The sequence below is a fragment of the Nannobrachium achirus genome (assembly GCF_963921795.1).
Source record: "Nannobrachium achirus genome assembly, chromosome: 18".
In the NCBI taxonomy this organism is placed as follows: domain Eukaryota; kingdom Metazoa; phylum Chordata; class Actinopteri; order Myctophiformes; family Myctophidae; genus Nannobrachium; species Nannobrachium achirus.
Window position 1 is genome coordinate 34,331,889 of NC_137825.1, and position 15,067 is coordinate 34,346,955.

Below are 15,067 nucleotides of genomic sequence, written 5' to 3' on the forward strand. Positions count from 1 at the left end.
GGAAATAGCAGATACAAGCTCGCAGCTTTGTGCCGCGCTGCGAGCTTGTACCTCTGCTATTTTTGCATTGCCAATGCTGAAATATAAAAGTCTGAAGTCTCTGCATTGTTTTTTTTTTTTTCAATAAAGTTATGTTTTTTGAATAATCCCTGAATTGTTTCCAACCAGGTTTAGCGCCTGTATGGTTAGGTAGAGATTGCGATCATCTGGCTACGCGAAAGTACATCAAAAAAGACATGGAAGTATTGAAGACATTTATTGTCAGAGAACATTTGCCTTGGTGTTCCACACATACAGTGCTGTAGCACACCTATTCTCTGGTGTTGTTACAGGTGAACCGTGTTGAAGTATTATGAGGCAGACTGGTAGAAGTAGAACCATTGATGAGTTTTGCTGCATGTGCAGCAAGATGCCACGCATAGTGGCCCATAAATCTAGGACTAAAGTCAAGTAAAATGGATTGTGTTCGTCAAAGTAAAGCAACACTGAAAGCAAAAATCTTTTGACTCTTGAGAAAAAAAGCCTAGCCTACAAGCTCACAACGCATTGTCACCATGCAACGAGTTGTGAGCCTGTAGAAAATATATTGCAAGTACAAAAATAGGGTTCAAGTGGTTACACAGTTCAGATATCTATATCTAATTTTGGACTGATTAGCAAGCTTTAAAATCAGCATTATTGTTGTCTTTAAACTCATTTTAAACTCTTACAACATGTCTTCGTGATAATATGTTCCGGATTTCCTCTATGTTATAACATTTTTGCATTATCACAATGCATCTGGAGGGGTTACTTGCTGATTGCGGCCCCTCTACAGATTAATAGGATCAATTTACACTGTACAAAGTTATTTAACAATATGGCATGTACAACATGGCCAAAGGGGAAAAAGGGCGAGCACTTATATATAAATAAACATAAACTATACATACTACATACAAGCACACAATGAAATGATTACCACCTGATGCAACTCAGGGGTTTAAGCAAATCCAGGTGTTTGACTAAACCATTCGAAACATGCCATCCTGACCCCCCCTTCCTTTCCGTTCCTCGCTCCACAACAAGTGATGAGGAAACACACTCGCACAGATAAAACAGTTGTAATCAGCCCCTCATCGCCGACAGCTACAAGCTACGACGCAGAGGTGAGTGAAGCTCAATCCAGAATAGAGATGGGACGATAAGCGATATTATCGTTTATCGTGATAAAAAACACTCACGATTGAATTTATCGTGAAATCGTTCTCATCATGCACTGGGATTAATTCACCTTTTATTTGCCGAGCTGCATATCCGGTACCATTTAAACCCTCTATTGGTAAAACTTACTTATAATATACGTACTTGATACAGTCTTTTTTTTCACTCTCTACCAAATCTCGGACAAAAAATAGCCGATCTACGAGATCGTCTATTTTTCCGTCCCAGGATAATGGATGTTGGGGATATTTTGATTAGTGCGATAATATCGTAAAGAGCAATTTCTTTGGTCACAATAATCGTTATATGAAATTTCATATCGTCCCATACCTAATCCAGAAAGGAGAGAACAGGCAGGGCCTGGAGGGCGGTGGTCTCAGAGGCCGTGTACGCCTTTAGCACCAGAATATTTTGCAAGCCACGTCCCCCCCGCCCCCCTCACGAAATTGTCCTCCGTCATAAGCTAGTTTGAATTAGCTTTTGTTGGGCTGCAAATGTAGTAGGCTACGACTTAAACCCTCTACACATTTGGTAGCCTTTTCACTAAAATAGCAGATCTACAAGCTCACAACATGCTGTGAGATTGTAGATTGTCTATTTTTGGCAGACGTTCCTCCCAGAATAGGGATTCTGGGGGTTCAAGTGGTTAACAAGAGTGGCATTTTAAGTTTTAGGCATATTTAGATTGTTGCGATAATATCGATAATCGCAATTATTTTTGCCAAAATAACTGTCACGTGTCACTTTCATATCGTCCCATCTCTAGTCTGTTACTAGCTACATTATGTACTAGCTACATTATGTAGCTAGTTAACATTAGCCAGTCTAACAGGCATGACACGTCCAGTACCACCATATTTGCAAACCGGTGCGATAACCTATTCCCATCCCACCACAAGGCCGTTGGCTTTGCTCTGCGCGTACGCTTGTTCGCCTGACGGCTCGCTCGGACGCAAACACGCAAGACTCAAAGCTTCGCTTGTTGGCGCGCAGCGATATGGGGGCGAGGATGTGGTTCGTAAAATCTGCTGGTTTGAAAACGGCACATTATTATATATACACCCGTCTCAGAGACGCAACCGAGCGGCTAGCTTTGCAGAGGGAGGAGGAGCGGCGCTGGGCTCTCCGAGGAGGAGGAAGAGTCCGTGGTGCGCGGCTTCTTGCAGGTGAGCGCCAGCAGCAGCAGCATGGGCAGGTGCCAGAGGCTGCAGAAGAAGAGCTTGCGCGCGCTGCTGCGGTCGCCGCGCTGGTAGAAGCGGAAGGCCAGGTAGCTGATGTAGGCGTTGATGGGCAGCGAGACCAGCGGGAAGGTCCAGGTGGTGACGCCCACCACGGGGCTCAGGGTGGCCAGGCCGATCAGGCCCAGCGAGTGGCGCAGGGCCACGCGCTGGCACATGGCCGGGTGCGTCACAGACATCATGCGGTAGCCGCCGCGGGAGTAGTCCTCCCGCAGGTTCCAGCTCAGCGCGTTGAAGTGGGGGAACTGCCAGCAGTACAGGAAGCCCCCCAGTAACAGAGCACCTGGGGGGAGGGAAGGGAGAAGAGAAATGTTGAGAGAGTTAACCCAGTGTTTCTCAAACTTTCAAATCTTAAGGTCTCCCCTCAACTCTGACAGTGTACACTGTCAGAGTTACAGATTTGTACGGGTCAATTTCCCTGAAATCCACTTTGAGAACCACTGAGTTAACCAGTATACACCATGTATGTATGTGTGTGAGTGAGTGTGTTGTGAGGGGAGAGGAGGTGTTTTAATAGATGCATTTTATACAGTGGCCAAATGCCTTCTAAATCAGTAGTTCTCAGTCTCACGCTTTCAACATTAAAAAATAAATACATTCAGAAATAGTGTACAAGCTATTATGTGCTATTTTTGAATAGTATCATTATTAATCCCAATGTATATTGTAATTTATCACATTTAACCACCTAAAAGCCCCGTATACTTTATCGTTTGATGTATAGCGAACATGGCTGATCTACAAGGTCACCTCTTGCTGTGTGAGTGAGCACACACTCCGTTCGTTTCCCTGCCAGTTCGATCGAGGCTGTTTCCAAAACACCCAGTGGCTCGCTATAAAACACACAATATCTGAGTTGACTTTATCAGAGTGACTTCACCTCAAAGAAGTTCCCCGATAAAACTCTGTAGTCCTGACTCACTCCGCACAGAGCCAAATATGGACATTATACGAACTTTCTCACACATTGCAGCTGCACTTTGGCCTTAAAAAAAAAAAGAACCGTCCTAGATGTGCAGACTGGAGAAGCCACAGGAGTCAGAGCCGTATGAGTGTTCACGGTTTTAAACCATTTAGAACGGGTACACATTATTGTGTATCATTATTTTATGCTTTAACTATTGAAAAATAGCAGATATACAAGCTCACAGCGCGGCACCGAGTGCCGCGCTGCGAGCTTGTAGATCTGCTATTTTTGAAAAATCGTGAAAATTAGAATTTTGACCCGATTCTATAAGTGTCTTTTGAATCCTTCTAAGATTTTTTTAAAAACCTGTGTTTCTATGTCAGCAATCTGGCCAGCCATCGTCAAAGAAAAGGTCCTATTCACTTAAATGGAGCTCAGTCTGTTCTTGAGAGACTACTATGTCAGTGGTTCTCAAACCTTTTCATGTGAAGGACCCCCAAAATGATATGTATTTTGCCACGGACCAGCATCTCAAAATATCTAGTTCCAGGGACCACCCCCAGAAGCACAATTTGAGTTACCAACGTTCGCTTTGAAAATACATATATTCAAAGATTTGCACACATTTTCACGACTTTTTCAAAAATAGCAGATCTACAAGCTTGCAGCGCGGCACTCGGTGCCGCGCTGTGAGCTTGTATATCTGCTATTTTTCACTGGTTAAAGCATTCAATAATTCTAGGCCTAAAGGGGTTTAATGTCCCCCCGCCACATGTTGTCATAAACTAGCACCTTTGAGCGGACGTTAAAAAGAGTGAAACGTGAGACGCAGTGAATCATGGCACCGTGACAGGCCGAATCACAACGTTTATGGGACCAAATGTCCAGATTTCGGTCCCGTCACTCTCTGGCCATCGAGCGCACATTTCCTGTGAACTTAATTGGGCAATAAAACAATGTGCCGTCGTGTTCTCTGACTCGGCGTGTGAAATCACACTTCTTGAAGAGCAGGTGCTAAATGGGAAGGTATGGAAGATTTCAAGTGAATCGAGTTCTTCCCCGTTTCTGTATGATGTATAACGCTAATGTTTCTGAGAGCTCAATGTGAACTCTCTGGCGTCCACACTTTGTTTTAAATAGCTTTTATTTAGTTTTCGTCAGTGGAAAAAAAGGTAGTCGTTCGTCATAATTGTAGTCGATGAAATCAACACTGTGCCAGTTTGATACCTTGTATATCTGCTATACTTTCCCGGATTTAATGAGTTAAACACATTTGAAAAACAGCGTTTTTGTATACTATTTTAAAACAGCTTTGGGAAAGTGTGGATACACTAGGATATTACAGTCTCAGGAGTAATGAGTTTTTTGTTGTTGTTGTGTTCCCTTATAACAGTGTTTCTCAACCAGTAGGTCGGGAGCCCCAGAGGAGTCCCCAAATTATTTTTTACTCAACAGTAAACAAACCAACATAAAGTTTAAGTGTATAGAGGGTATCTGCACATTTCTAAAGTGACAATTTAAGGACTATTTAAGACGTCTAAAATGACAAATATTAGAGGCAGAAAGTGTGAAAATAGCCAATCTACAGCACATGCTCACAACGCCTCGCAACGGGAGGCGTTGTGAGCTGCTATTTTCACAAAAGAACCGTGTTATACAAAATGTAATGCCTCAACTCTTAACAGTCGTCAGGGTGGGTTCAAATATGATTATTCTGTGGGTCGTGGCCTGAAAAGCTTGAGAACCACTGCCTTATAAAAGTGTGATGTGACCGGACCAACATCACTTCCACGGGTTCAACACAACCTCTGTGACCGTGCCTGACCCGTAGAGCTTTATTTACCTAAGTCAGTGTCGCTCCCACAGATGTTGTCAGTTTGGAGAGACACGCAAGTCTTTGATCTGTAAAAAGCATTTTTTAACGTTGTTTGGAAAAGCGCTAAACAAATAAATTCACTATCATTATCATTACGAGTGGAGGAGCAAGATGACGGTGGTCCTTGCTTGTTTGCTAGACGTGCAAAGTGTTCTGTTATGGCAACTGTGAAATGTGTCTCAGACTGTCGCACACACTCAACAAAGAGTTCATATGCATGATGCCAGAATACAGTATTTTTTGGGGGGAGAGGGGGCTCTCAACAAAACATTTTAAATAATTCATCTATGGCCTTTTCATGTGCGGAATGAAATGAGAGCAGCCCTCCATTGAACTTATTTCAAGACAAGAGGGGCTGCTGAGTCCATAGCAACTCCTGCTATTCATAGCCTTCGCCCCGCCGGCTAAAGAATCCGGCCTATACCGTGTAGCTCTCATCCTAATAACATGCCCTCCGCGTGAACTTGGGGTTATCAAAAGACTGTACAAGAGTTCTGTCTAGAGCCCCCATACTCTCTGCAGACCCCTCCCCATGTTCTCTCTGAACTGCCTCTCAGGGTGTCCCCATCCCTCCCTCTCTCCCTCCCCGGAATTGTTGTATGCAGCGAGTCGACGCCACGTTGCTGAGGTTTCAAAAATGCGCGGCGTGATGCCAAGAATCATCAACGCCGCAGGCCGGCTGCACTGTAGTGTTGTTTTTCCCATGGGTCTTTTTAACGCGCACGCTTAATGAACGCAAAAGACAAGCGGAGGGAGAGGGACGAAGGGAAGTGCTGTACGAGACGCTCTGCTGCGGCAGGAAATGGAGCCGCCTTTTGTGCGGGGTCTCCTGTTTCGCCACTGGCGGTTCGCTCCACTAAGTGGAGAGCACACAGGTCTTATTGGGTACCACAAAGAAACACACACACACACACACAGGTTTGTGTTACTATACTTGTGAGGACTACTATACTTGTGAGGACTAGGCCTGTCACGATTATATCATTTTACTTGACGATTAGATGTCGCTCAAATCATTGAGATTGGCGTTTCTGTCGTTAGACGTCGGAAACATTATGAATAAAACTAATTCCAAAATGTCTATTTGGCTTGTAAGACAAAATAGACAAAAGGAGTGCCAAAGCAGATATGAAAAACAACTTGGATAAGTTAATATATCGTCGTTGTCGGGTGAAAACCTTGTATGTCCAAAACCGATGGTTTTGCATTTATCATTTTAAAAATGATTTAAACTGGTGAAAATCTACTGCAAGGCGTTGAGTGCTTGTAGATCTGCTGTTTTCACTACTTTTGTGCGACGGCCTTGCAAGGGCTTTACTTTGCGAAAGAACGTACAAATTTGAAACTTGGAGATACGAGGTTTCTACCCGACAACGACGATATATATATACCAATACTTAACCCAATAAAACCGGGAAAGCATCTCCGTCATGTTAGATTTTAGCTACATATTGCAAAATAAGTTTTTCAAATTTGCATAATTATGTCAAGTAATTGCGATTAGGCCAATTGTGACAGGTACACACACACACACACACACACACACACACACACACACACACACACACACACACACACACACACACACACACACACACACACACACACACACACACACACACACACACACACACACACACAGTAGTAGTAGTACACAACATACCAGGGTCCAGGGAGCCCGTGGCGGCGGTCCAGCCCATGATGGGGGGGATGGCGCCCACCAGCGCGCCCACCCAGGTGTTGGCGATGCTGAGCCTCTTGAGCGGCGTGTAGCAGCAGGTGTACAGGAAGATGTTCAGGAAGCCCAGGAAGCCCGTCAGAGGGTTGACCGCCAGCGTCAGCATGGCCACGCCCGGGACACCGCACGCCAGGGCGAACGACACCGCGTGCAGGGGACTGATGGAGAGAGAGAGAGAGAGACAGGGTTCCCACGGTCATGAAATTCCTGGAAATATTTTGAAATTAGAAAAATATTTTTTTCCAGTACTGGAACGTCCTGGAAAAAATAGCTATGCATTGTCTTTGGTTATTGATTTTGTTAATAACTCTGAAATGACAAATTTTACATTGGTCAAATTGTCAAATATTAGAGGCAGAAATTGTGAAAATAGCAGATCTACATGCTCACAACGCCTCGCAACGCGAGGCGTTGTGAGCATGTAGATCGGCTATGTAGATCGGCATGTAGATCGGCTATTTTCACAATAGAACCGTGTTATACAAAATTCCTCAACTCGTAGTGCTCGTCAGCGTCCCCAGTTCAAATATGACTATTTCAGGGGTCACGGCCTGAAGAAGTTGAAGTTGAGAACCACTGGAATACACTACCTGTCTTTGGGCATTGCGCATAGGAGTAAGCGACTTGTTAATGAGCTGAATTATTGTTATATAGTCCTGGAAATTGGGTTAAATATTCTGGAAAAGTTTTGGAAATTAATTGGTAAAAATGGGTGGGAACCCTTGAGAGAGTTACGAATTTACGAATTACCTATGGTGGGCTAGGCATTAGGCAAGTGGTTCTCAACCTTTTCAGGCCGTGACTCCACCCAGAAAATAATCATATTTTAACCCCACCATCATCTCAAGTTGCAATGTGAAATAGGCAATAGGAAATAGGCCTCCAACTGTGTATATACAGTATTTTGCCTTGTTAGTTCCATTAATTGTTCCATTATGTTTTTGACACTTGCTTTGACATTGTAAACGTATGTTATTCTCATGCAATAAAGCCCCCTTTGAATTGAACTGAGAGAGAGAGAGAGAGAGAGAGAGAGAGAGAGAGAGAGAGAGAGAGAGAGAGAGAGAGAGAGAGAGAGAGAGATTAAGACGTTACGAAGATTTACAACGCGCGGGAGATATCACCACACACCCGGAGAAAGTACCTCCCCCTCCTCTCCTCTCCCCCCAAGGTCGTCAAGAGACACAAAGCGGGAGGAGGGAGGCGTGCAGCAGGAAGCTCATCTGATAAGAGTTTGTCCGGGAGGGGGGGAGAGGATGGGGAGGCTGGTGGGGGGATAAAAGCAGCACCCGCCAGACACGGAGCATGTGCACAAACGCCCCCAAGATCAAAACTAACCACAGCAGCAGCGGCTTGGGCTCTCTAGCCGGATGAAGACTTCCAACTCCTCCTCATTCTCTCTCTCTCTCTCTCTCTCTCTCTCCCCCAGGCACGTGCACACATAGACATCAAAGGGGGCTTGAGCCCCTGCCCTTTTACTCGTCTGTAAAAAAGTGCCCTCTCTCCAGACCATGAATGCCGTTTTTACTATGGTGAAAGAAACGCAAATGCCCTCTTTCCATGCGAATACCTGAAGGCAGCGTTCAAGAGAATTGCCTTGTCCAAACTCTCCTGAACTTGAATGCAGCGTCTTATGTTGAAAGAATTGCCCTCTCTGTGTAGAAATCCATGCCGTTACGCCACATCTCCAGTATTGACTTGATTATGCTTAGTTCAGTGTGGTATCAAGCACCGAAAATAGCTGACCTCCAAGCTCAAAAGGCGTCGCGCTGCGACGCGTTGTGAGCTTGGAGGTAAGCTATTTTCTAAATGTTCACCAAAAGGCCCTTTTAGCAATCTCGGCCCCTGCCTCTCTAACATTCTCTGCACGTCCCTGCTCTCTCCCTCCCCAACCTTTTATTGAAAGCAGTGATCTCGAAGGTCTGGTTCAAATTCACCAGTAAAATGCCCCATAAATTAAAGAGAGAGAGAGGGAGAAAAGAGATTAAAATCTTGACCAAACACAGGCCCCCCCCGTTCCTCTTCTTCTGAAGGAAGAAACGCAAACGGTGGGCTTTTATTTTGGAAAGGATCGGTGCATTAATGTGATTAGTGGTGTTATGTCTTGTTTCATGTGGGTTCGAGGTGGGGTGGGGGGGGGCAGGTTGTACGTGGACATGAAGCCGGCTGTGGCACGCCTCCGTTGGGGGAGTGCGTCACACAGCCCGAGGTAGGATTATGGGTGATTTATACTTGGGAGTTGTGTAGGCAAACATAGGCGATCTATAAGCTCGCATCAACGCGTCGCGACACTTTGCGGTAGAACTAAGAATAACTCAGGCTTTACTGTTCTCTCTGCTAAAAGCATAGTGGGACCGCCACTGTCAAGATGGCGGTCAGGTGGGTGACGAGGAACCCTCAATGGAATGGAGATGGGAGACGTGGATGTAAAAAGGCAGGGTCTAATAACAGCGCGGCTTCTATGGATGTAAGACGTCAGTTCTAAAAAGTTTCAGCCCAAGCAGATCTACAAGCTCACAGCGCAACGCGTCCCGAGCGTGTACATCTGCTAATGTAAAAGTGTTTAAAAATGTCAAATTATTTTGAATTACAAAAAAAAAAATTAGACAGCATTTTAATGGGTTAAAATATGAATGGTTTTGGACATACAAGGTTTCCAGCCGACAGCAATGATTACGAGACAAACACGTGATCAGACCCGACGGTACGAGGCGTCAGGAAGCTGGGGCTACCCATGGCTTTCCAATTACGTTGCATCGACGTTCGCTCATATGCCGGGGCGGAACGACAGTCTCGACTGCGCGGAAAAAACGCAAAGCGAGCGGTTCGGTGAGCGACGCGACGCCAGGAAGAAATCAAACTGATCTACTGCCCTTGTGCTCTCTTTCTCTTTCGCCAGACAACAACCATTCCAAGCCGCCTCCACCGCAAACGCAGCGAACCTCAAACTATGCTCGACATCCTCCCTCCCACAACAAACGATGAGCTCCGCTCAGCCGGAATGATGGGGTGGAGACACTGGAGAGAGAGAGAGAGAAAGAGAGAGAGCTCTGATCTGCAGTTGTCGCCCCAGTACAGGAGGAGGACACAGATGGAAGTCATGATATGCTGTGGGATTAATCCGAGGCAGACAGACAGACTGGCTCACTGATAGAGATGTTTTCCGATACCCATACCTAGGGCGGTGACGATTATGACATTTTACATGACGATTAATTGTCACTCAAATAATTTGCGATTAACGATTCAATTGTGTTTTTGTCGTTGACAATTACATTTCTGTTTGGCTTTTAGGCTTTGAAGTTGCACATGGCAGATATGACACATAACCTAAATATACAAAGAAATTACTGACATATTTGCCAACTTTATACTTAAATTTGATATCCGATCTACAAGCTTGCAAGCTTGTAGATCGTCTATTTCTACTATTTTTGAACATGTTTGAAAATGTTCAACATGGAAACAAGTAAGTAGGTCGGGAGTGGCTTATTGTCGGTATTAGGGATGTCACTAACGGTTTATCCAGTAACCGGTTAGCCGTCAGCATAAACCGGTTAATTAACGGTTTTTAATTAATATCTTTTTAATATTTTTCTTTTTTATTTTTATTTTTTTTTAACCCAAAATTGTATATATAAGTACACAGAATTAATGTTGGTAGACGAATGGTAGACATTTAGTTATGCCCCTTTGAAAGACAAACAAAAAAGACGGATTTAACAATAAAAATAAATTGTTCTAGGCTTAATCGTCAATAAACAACATGCATCGCCTGCGCGTTTCAACAAGTGGTCGGCGGCGGTGCCTATTCTGCCTTTCAAACAAACAAGCTCTAGCCTAGACTGAGCATTTTTATTGAGAACCATTAACATGACGACGAGTTCTGTTTTGTACGAGTCTGTTGACTCGCGCTGCAGAGAAAACTCTTCCGAGATGAAAATAGCAGATCTACAAGCTCACAGCGCGTCGCGTTCTGCGACTCACGGCTTGTGATTGAGCATCGCTGTTGCCTCATGTCGCTGCTGTATTTGAGAAAGATACTGTCGCCTACACTCCTTTCCTTTTGAAATGCTCCCAGACCGAAATACCTCTGTTGGCTACGTGTTCTGTTTTGTGTATTCCGACGCTCGTTGTCTGATCCTCCCCGGACCACACTGTGGCACAGACCCCACTGCGTAACACTAAAACAGCTGTCTCTCATTCACTGTTCGATTGGACATGACATAAGACTACTTACTCTCTTGCGCCTCCCAGAGTCTGTTTGACAAAATCACATCTCCATAGCCAAAAACACTATGCAGGACCAGGAAAATGCGATCATATTATCTATCTATAAATGCGACAAATCTCTGTCTGTTTGTTTGTTTGTTTGTTTGTAATCCGCGTATCTCGAGAACCGTTCGTCCCACCGGCTTCAGATTCGGCACGCGCATTCCCCGCCGCCGCGCGGAGTGCAGTGCCGGGCCTCGACCCGACCCGACTCGCGGTTTTCCGAAACCGGCGCGAAACGTTCGGAATCTCCTTATGCGGAGCTGATTGTTGACATCAGGCTGTTCCGGAGGAAATCGGCGCAAGCGCTGAGTCATTGTGACATCACTTCATAAAAGGCTCTGACATCACGTACGCCACATGAGTCAACACAAAATCTCTGTGAATGTGTATGTATGTATGTAATCCGCGTATCTCGAGAACCCTTCTTCCCACCGGCACGCGCGTTCTCCAGATATGGGCATAAAGTCTGACATCAGAGTTTTCCGCAACCGGTACTGTGTGTGCAGAGATCTTCATATATGGGCATAAGTGGACAAAGACAAACAGATGGTCAAAACGGGTCCTATGACAACAGGTATATTGGGGTTTGCATTAAAGGGTGGGGCATTCATGGGGTTTGCATTAAAGGGTGGGGCATTCATTCCCTATTTCAAATTCGGCACGTGCGTTCCCCACCGCAGCAGGTAGTGCAGTGCTCGGCCTCAACCCGACCCGACCCACGATTGTTTGAAAAAGCGACAGAAATCTCATATATGGGCATAAAATGGACGCAGATAAACAGATATCTCCATATATGGCATATATGGGCATACAATGGATGCAGAATCACAAAGATCTCCATATACGGGCATAAAAGGGACACAGACAGACAGATACAGAGATCTCCATATATGGGCATAAAATGGATGCAGATAGACAGATATCTCCATATATGGGCATATATGGGCATAAAATGGACCCAGAACTATAACTGCAGTGATCTCCATATATGGACATAAAATGGACACCGACAGACAGATACAGATATCTCCATATATGGGCAAAAATGGACACAGGCAGACAAATGGTCAAAACGGGTCCTATGAAAACAGGTATAATGGGGTTTGCATTAAGTCTTAAATCTGCATCATTCAAGTCATCCTCCCAGTCCCACGCTTTGTCGCTTGTCTTATGTTTGTCTTTTTCTCTTTTATTTTCTTTTTTGGAGCGGACCCCATGAATGCCCCACCCTTTAATGCAAACCCCAATATACCTGTTGTCATAGGACCCGTTTTGACCATCTGTTAGCCTTTGTCCCCACCCTTTAATGCAAACCCCAATCCACCTGTTGTCATAGGACCCGTTTTGACCATCTGTTTGCCTTTGTCCCCTTATGCCCATATATGGAGATCTCTGCACACACAGTACCGGTTGCGGAAAACTCTGATGTCAGACATCAGCTCCCCATTCGGGGATTCATTTTATGCCCATATCTGGAGAACGCGCGTGCCGGTGGGAAGAACGGTTCTCGAGATTCACATACATACATACACCAGAACTATATCTGCAGTGATCTCCATATATGGACATAAAATGGACGCCGACAGACAGACAGATACAGATATCTCCATATATGGGCATAAATGGACACAGGCAAACAGATGGTCAAAACAGGTCCTATGACAACAGGTATAATGGGGTTTGCATTAAAGGGCGGGGCATTCATTCTGTATTTACATCGTTCCCGAGTTGGCCAGGTCGCCGACTAGACGCTGGGCCGCCCGAAGGGCGGCCCAGCTTCTAGTTATGAAAATTAACCGTGAAACCGTTAAGCATGACCGGTTATTTCTTAACGGTCGGCTAACCGGTTAACCGCTGACATCCCTAGTCGGTATCAGCCGGTAACACGCGGGAGTCTGTCCCCGTTACAATGCGCTAGACCCCTGGGAGATGGACTGCTGAGGTGGAGCGCCACACCTACCATCAGCTCCCAGTACTTGCCGCACGACTTGCCAAGCCGTGCTACTCATACGCTGAGTTGGCGGTGCCCGGAATCGAACCCATGACCTTGCGGTACAAAGGCGAGAGCTCTACCGACTGAGCTACCCGGGCACAACATGGAACATGGAAACGATTATGAGAATTATGACAAAATAATTGCGATTATGAGAAATAATTGCGATTAGACGATTATGTAATAATTGTGACAGTCCTACCATACCAGTATCTGTAAAAAGCTGCCTATACTGCCTAAAATGCTGGGTTATCGGTATTGGTAAGTGTGCCAGTCTATGCTGATCCGATACCATGTCACATATCACATGATTATATTTCATGATAGTAATTGCGACCGTTAGGTCGCAGTTTAGTTGCGACCGTCAGGTCGCAGTTTAGTATCAAAACCTCCACCGGCCGTCCGTCCGTCCGTCGGTCACACGTCACACCTTTGCCCTGCTCATATCTCCGCATCAGTATGACATCACACTGCTTGGTGTGTGCCGTCAGGGTCATTTGTGTACGGTGTGATGTCATACTGATGTCAGCAGTGTGATGTCATACTGATGTCAGCAGCTATGTCTCTATATATGGAGTTATATGTTGTTCGTGTCCAAATGTGGGGCTTGTGAGGTCAGACTTAGTGAGATTCGTCGGTTATCTCCATATATGGAGGGAGAACCAGCTTATGAGCCGATGAGTTGTGTCAGAGTCGAGATCCTGCTTGCATCTAATCTGTCGGTAGATAATGCCGGTCTTATATAAGGGTCATTTGTGTACGGTGTGATGTCATACTGATGTCAGCAGTGTGATGTCATACTGATGTCAGCAGCTATGTCTCTCCATATAGTTATATGTTGTTCGTGTCCAAATATGGGGCTTGTGAGGTCAGACTTAGTGAGATTCGTCGGTTATCTCCATATATGGAGGGATGTGTTGGTTGTGACCGTCAGGGAGCAGTTTACTATGAAAACCTCCACCGGCCGTCCGTCGGTCGGTCGGTCGGTCGGTCGGTCGGTCACACGTCACACCTTTGCCCTGCTCATATCTCCGCATCAGTATATAGGGCTTGTTTGTTTATTGTATGACATCACGCCACATCATCAGCTGTGGACTCTGTGATGTCATCGTATCGCATCAGTATATAGGGCTTGTTTGTTTATTGTATGACATCACGCCACATCATCAGCTGTGGACTCTGTGATGTCATCGTATCTCCATATATGGCCATCTCCGTATATGGAGATATAAGTCGTCCATGCCCAAGTATGGGCTGGTGAGGTCAGACTTTGTGTGATGCGTAGGTTATCTCCATATATGGAGATTCAACATTCCAGGCAATGCTCTCTTCCCTGGTGAGAATTGCCCCTTTATATAGGGCTTGTTTGTGTATTGTATGTATGTATTGATGACATCACAGAGTCCACAGCTGTTGATGTGGCGTGATGTCATCGTATCTCCATATATGGCCATCTCCGTATATGGAGATTTAAGTCGTCCATGCCCAAGTATGGGCTGGTGAGGTCAGACTTTGTGTGATGCGTAGGTTATCTCCATATATGGAGATTCAACATTCCAGGTGTAACTATGGCTACCCGTATGACGTGAGAGGTGGAGGTTGTGATATTTGTGGAGATAAGCGACCAACGGTCGCTTATTAGTATCAAAACCTCCACCGGCCGTCCGTCCGTCGGTCGGTCGGTCACACGTCACACGTCACACCTTTGCCCTGCTCATATCTGGGCTCGTTTGTGTATTGTATGACATCACGCCACATCATCGGCTGAGGACTGTGTGATGTCATCATATCTCCATATATGGAGACATAAGTTGCTCATGCCCAAATATGGGCTGGT

General features: G+C 45.3%; 1 protein-coding gene across 1 annotated transcript in view; it reads right to left on the reverse strand.

Annotated features, from left to right (window-relative positions):
- Positions 1–2,194: 2,194 nt before the first annotated feature.
- Positions 2,195–15,067, reverse strand: part of cox10 (cytochrome c oxidase assembly factor heme A:farnesyltransferase COX10) — a 95,215-nt gene continuing 82,342 nt past the window's right edge. The window contains exons 7-8 of the mRNA XM_080747715.1: positions 6,888–7,120; positions 2,195–2,724 (exon numbers count right to left, since the gene is read on the reverse strand). Coding sequence (XP_080603841.1) covers positions 2,291–2,724; positions 6,888–7,120 — 667 coding nt within the window. The 3' untranslated portion in view covers positions 2,195–2,290. The remainder of the gene's footprint in view (positions 2,725–6,887; positions 7,121–15,067) is intronic.